Consider the following 6,011-nt stretch of genomic DNA (forward strand, 5'->3'; position numbering starts at 1 on the left):
AAAAATTATTACAACATGCTCATAATGTCATTAGACTGTATAAACAAACAAAATAAAAAAGTTCATACACAGTTAATTCAATTAAAGTGAAGCCCAGTCAGTGAGGAACAAATATGACACAACTGGGTTTTGATACATGTCAGTGTTTAAATATTTGTTTAGCTTACGAGAGTCCGATTTCCACAATTTCTGAAGCCCAGTGACTGATGTCACAGTTACAAGTAGATGAAGTCATGATTCACAGATCTAGTTCAAGAGCTCTGAATATCACATGGAAACTGGTACAATAGAGGAACAACAATGAGGGGAAAAAATGAAGACATTGTTGGGGTTGAAGACAGTGGATTGTACGTTCCTGTTAGAGAGGGAGTCATTTGGTTAGTGTTCATGATCCTTCTTTAGAAAAAAGGAACCGTATACGATAGGGATGCACGATGACATCGCTAGAATCATCAGTGATGGACGCAAAAACGCTCTAAAATGAAACATCACAATCAGCCCAAAACAAACATCAACAGGCAGATGGTTTCCATCTAAAACTTTACAGGTTTCTGGAAAAATGTTACATAAAAAGTATGGTATGTGTTAATATGTGATAGTGGTTGTCTCTTGCATTTGAAAAGCATTCGTTAGATCATGTGGGCCTTCAAAATAAGAGCACTGTAAAAAAAAAAAAAAAAATTAATTAATTAAAAAAACTAACAAGGACAATGCAAAAGAAAATCTAACAGCAAGGTGCCAGAAAAATTAAGTCAAAAAAAGGTGGAATACTTAAATGTTTAAAAACTGCAAAAACTATGATAATCACAGAAGATATCTGTTGTTTGTTTGTTTGTTTAGATTTTTAAATACAGTAAAAGAGCATCATTTTATGGCCACACATTGTAAAAGAATTAGATTTCAGTGATTTTACTAGATATTATCTGTAATGGAATAAAAAAAGAAAAAAAACATCTAAACAAAAAACTGTAATTTGGTCCAAAAAAATAGAGTTAATTATGTTTAAAAAGTTGTTTTTTTTCCACAGTGCAATACAATAAAGTCTTAATGTTCTGCAGTCATGCCCATATCATCGTCTGCAATTTGCCAGAATAACTTTGGCATCAGCAATAATCCCACATGGTGCATCCCTAGTGTATTTCATAGTTGTGTAAACTCTGTCCTCTGAGTTCTTGCACAGTTTACAACCAAAGTAAAAGTCTGTGAAGCGTCAGTTTGAAGGACGGAAACTTCGTTAAAGGTCATTGGCTGAATAAACAGGTGAAACCAAATGCCAAATATTCTCGTGGCAGATCACATAATTGTTTTTGTAAATTTCTCCGTCTTTCTTGTCAAACATCCTCTCGAGGTGTCGCGACTGTTATTTAATTTACCTTTCATGTAAATAGCCTCATACGTTCTGTAAATGTCAATTTGTAATTTTTGTAAATATCATACTTAAGTATTTTTATTACATGATCCTTCTGTTTATAGGTTTGTAAACTGTAAATGTAACAGCTGCTATTTTGTGCTAGTGAGTTGTTTTATATTAATGACATTTTTGTAGCCTTTGTATTATTCCTATTTTAATAAACAACTTGACATTACGTTGCGCCGCGTTCTCCACCTCCCTTTCTTGACATTTCCCTCTGTGTAATGATGTGAGGAACATGCCAGAAACACACTCTCTGTCTGGAGTCTGTTTACTCTGTTTTTGGCAGTTGGGTCCTTACATCAGTCCGAGAAGCAAATTCTGGTGTATAATAAATATTCTTAAGTGGCTGAAGCAACAGGGGTCATCCATACGGCCGGTGATGGGCATAAATAATAACATGCCTTAAGAAACATTTGGATAACAAATCTGGACATCCCAGACGTTAGAGACGGTGGAACTTGGATGCGCTTTTCAGCAAACTCTTGCTTGTTGCTCAACATGAGATAAGATATACTAAACGCTCCAGATGTAAGATTAATATTTGTGTCAGATTGTGACATTAAGGTTAAAAATAGCAGTTGTGTGTAATCAGTGGAGCAAGAAGCATTCAGATCTTTAACCCTGTTCAGGACTTTTGGGGTCTTTTGGACCCCAGGCCATTTGGTTTAGGTGACAGGTATTGTTTTTCTTTATTTTTAAGATTTTATTTAAATATAAAAAGAGGGACATTTGTCATGCATTTGGAACCACAAATACGTCAACTTATCAGAAAATGTTTTTAACATAGAATAAAAGTCTAGCAAATAGTTTGCACATATTCTTTCTTGGAGGGCTGCAAGGTGGATCAGTGGTTAGCATCACTGCCTCGCAGCAAGAAGGTTCACGTCCCGGTGAGGACACCTGGATCTTTCTGCGTGGAGTATCCATGTTCTCCCCATGCAGCGTGGGTTCTCTCCGGGTTCTCTGGCTTCCTCCCAAAAGGTCCAATAACATGCTGAGGTTAATTGGTGATTCTAAATTGTCCGTAGGTGTGAATGTGAGTGTGCTTGGTTGTCTGTCTCTATGTGTGGCCCTGCGATGGACTGGCGACCTGTCCAGGGTGTCCCCTGCCTTCACCCTGAGTCAGCTGGGATAGACTCCAGCCCCCCACGACCCTAGTGAGGATTAAACGGTGTATAGATGATGGATGGATATTCTTTCTTTGGGTCCAGTGGACCCTGAAAGACCTTCTACATATGGCAACATGAAAGTCCTGAATAGGGTTAAGTTAAACAAGTGATACAACAACAGAAATACACTCTCTCACAAATTAAATGAAAAATAAACTGAAAATTATTCAAAATATGAAAAGGAAAAATGCTCCATCTACAAAAAAATGGCCCTTTGTCTGATAGACTTGATACTGATTGATGATTAATATCCACAAATCTGCATTCATATTTTGGGCCTTTTTAAAAAAAAAATTTTACATCAGGGAAAATTAAAACAGTTATGAAACGAGGTGAAGAGTTTACACGGAAAATGTTTCTTTTTAGTGGAACTGAGAACAGTCAAAAAAGGCTGGAATCCACACAATCCATAAAAAATGGATTTTCAATGCAAATTCCAAACCGTTAAAGTAACAAGTAGAGCTGTCAAAAAAATGTAGTGTAGTAAAAAAAAAGTTATATTTGTCTCTTAAATATAGTATAAAGTTGCATGAAATACTCAAAGTCCTTGAAAGATGTCAGTACAGCGTTGGAGTGAATGTACTTTGGAACTTTCCACTGCAGTTGGTTTCACCCTTGAGCGCTTTCAGCGATGCTAAAGTTGGTCTCAGTTTATACAGCGTTAGAGAACATTTCAATGAAATTTTAAAAAAATAAAAATACAAAAAAAAGAAATTTGGAGTAGAAATCACAACGCTTCCGTCCGCTGTCATGTGGAGATGTCATTTACCTGTCTGGCTTCACGGCGTTATATTCCGACGAGGGTCATTTTGCCAGTAGGCCGCTTCCACGCTGCTGACCAAGCTGTTTGCATTCTGATCCCGATCTCTTCCCCCGGAGGCCAATTATCAAAAAACTGCGAGTCTTACTGTCTCTTCACTGTAGTAAAGGGATACAAAGGAACTCAATGCCTCTGCCCTGTTGCTCTCATAAAAAGTGATACCGAGCGAAGCAGATATCGAGTCATGTTTAGCCGTTTTTGAAGCTATACTTTTATAGAATCTCCCCACTGGCTCGCTCTGGACGGAAATCCTGGAAGGTTGCCTTAACCTCGTTCTGCACTTAAACAAACAAGCGAGGCCAAGACTATAAAAGAGATAACATCCATATCATCATGTGGTAACCTTAAATGATCCGTGGAGCTGCGATTTATGTTGCAGTCAGCAAGTCCTCGGACATGAAACGAACGACCGGATTCGCGATTGGAGCTCGGCATTAAAAGTTATTCTCAAAATATGATTTATTTATTCAATATTCTCCGTCTGCACTAAATGTACCTTCTAAAAATGGACCCCCGGTGTTTATTGGATTAATCACACTTTGGCAAATAACACTCTATTTCCTGGAAGCATCGCCGCTAATAAAAGGTTTACTATCATCTTATCTGCTCAGCTTTATTCATCTGCATTAACTCTGTCTTCTTTACAAGAAAGTTGAGTGGATTCATTTAATTGTCCCGTTTAGCCAATCAAAGATGACGAGAACCTTTTTCTCGCGTGTAATACTTAATAAACAAATTCTTGTTGCTCCTTATTAATAGCACTTAAAGAGTGAAGAGTCAGGGAAAGGTGATGAGTGAAGCTGCAGGAAAAAAAAAAAGAAACAAGATTATAACGTCAGTCCTTTGTCTCCCTCTAGTGGCCGCAGTGGTTCCCTGCAGTCCAGAAACTGAGCTTCTTTTCTTCACTGATGTCACAAATGTGTTCTCTCAGTCCAGATAGCGATATGGATCCTGGGTGAACAGAAACCTCTCATTGGTCCAAATAAAAGGCTGCTGGTTCCACTGCAGGCCGTCCTGTCTTATCGCCTCAGCTGCCAAAGGGAGGGATGTCCTCGTTTCTGAGTGGTGGTGAACCAGGGGGAAAGTGAATCTGTCTCTGTGGAAGCACAACGGAGTCGGATCTATGTTCTGGGTCAACGTGTCACTCGGCTGACGGAGGAACGGAGGTGGGATGGAGATGGATGGCAGACTTTCACAAGTCCCCATACCTGTATGTTGAATTTGAGAAAAAAAGAAAGAAAAATAATAATAATTAGTTTACCTTTCACCATAAAAAAGACACATTTATTAGCAACTTACTGGTATGTAAGTGTAGGAACAGCATAGAAGGGCAGCATCACATGAATAATCACATTTATACCAGTCAGACACAAACATTGACTCATCTACACTGTGAAACATTTATTAAAACTGTTTTTATCTGTAATGCTTTGAACAATTTACCGTTTGGGATATTTTATTATTAGTATTATTATTATTATACTAATTTTGTTTCATTAAATTACAGAAAATATCTATTAAAATCACTGAAAAAAATATTAATTTACATTTAGGGAAAAAAAACAATTAAAACTGTAATGTCAACATCAACAGTCTGTATGTTCATAAATGGTAATTTGTTCTTTTATAGTTTAGCCAAAAAATCAATTTCATTCTAAATTCATATCAGCAAAACGTTTTTAATTTCTAGATATTATTTAAAGCCTTTGTTTTAAAGAAAATATATCTACACATAGTGAGGAATGAGAAATGATAAATAATGTTTTAAACTGTTATTTTACAGATTTTTTTCTCCTGTTTTGTTAAATTAAAGATCATATCTCGCAAAATCACACGAAAAAAACTACTAATGCACACGTGTTTAAAGATGCGTACACACTTACTTTTTCTGGTGTCCTTGCTGCCAAATGTTCACAATGTTTTGTTTTGTTTTTTTTGTTTTTTTTTACTGATTTTTGTTTTTACAGTGTGCCCCACCATTTTAGTTCATATTAGTTTTTTTGTGTAATTATATTTTATCATCTCTACTAGCAATTAACCAGTGAAATCCGTGACAATGTGTTTAATATAGTAATACAACACAATTTCCTGTAAAATCACAGTAAAATAAAATCCATCCATCCATCCATCCATCCATTATCTATACACCACTTAATCCTCACTAGGGTCATGGGGGGCTGAAGTCTATCCCAGCTGACTTAGGGTGAAGGCAGGGGACACCCTGGACAGGTCACCAGTCTATCATAGGGCTACACTTAGAGACAGACAACCAAGCACACTTACATTCACACCTACAGACAATTTAGAATCACCAATTAACCTCAACCTGTCTTTGGACTGTGTGGGAGGAAGCTGGAGAGAACCCACACTGCATGAGGAGAACATGCAAACTAAACACAGAAAGATCCTGGGTGTCCTCACTGGGACACGAACCAGCGACCTCCTTGCTGCGAGGCAACAGTGCAAACCACTGACCAACCTTGCAGCCCAACTAAATTCATATTTTAAAAAAATAAATAAATCAATAAAATAAAAATAAAATAGCCTATCTCGGGGCATCAGCGTGAAGTTATCAATAATATTCTTCGCTGCCTGAGTCAAGTTGGAA

At 37.1% G+C, this 6,011-nt stretch overlaps 1 protein-coding gene across 1 annotated transcript in view; it reads right to left on the minus strand.

The window, feature by feature from the left end:
* Window positions 1-4,330: 4,330 nt before the first annotated feature.
* The window catches only part of pax4 (paired box 4), a 6,392-nt gene continuing 4,711 nt past the window's right edge, over window positions 4,331-6,011 (minus strand). Inside the window, exon 10 of the mRNA XM_008292770.1 lies at window positions 4,331-4,611. Within this exon, the coding sequence (XP_008290992.1) occupies window positions 4,331-4,611 (281 nt within the window). The remainder of the gene's footprint in view (window positions 4,612-6,011) is intronic.

This window comes from Stegastes partitus, unplaced genomic scaffold (assembly GCF_000690725.1).
Source record: "Stegastes partitus isolate 25-593 unplaced genomic scaffold, Stegastes_partitus-1.0.2 Scaffold831, whole genome shotgun sequence".
NCBI classification, from domain to species: domain Eukaryota; kingdom Metazoa; phylum Chordata; class Actinopteri; family Pomacentridae; genus Stegastes; species Stegastes partitus.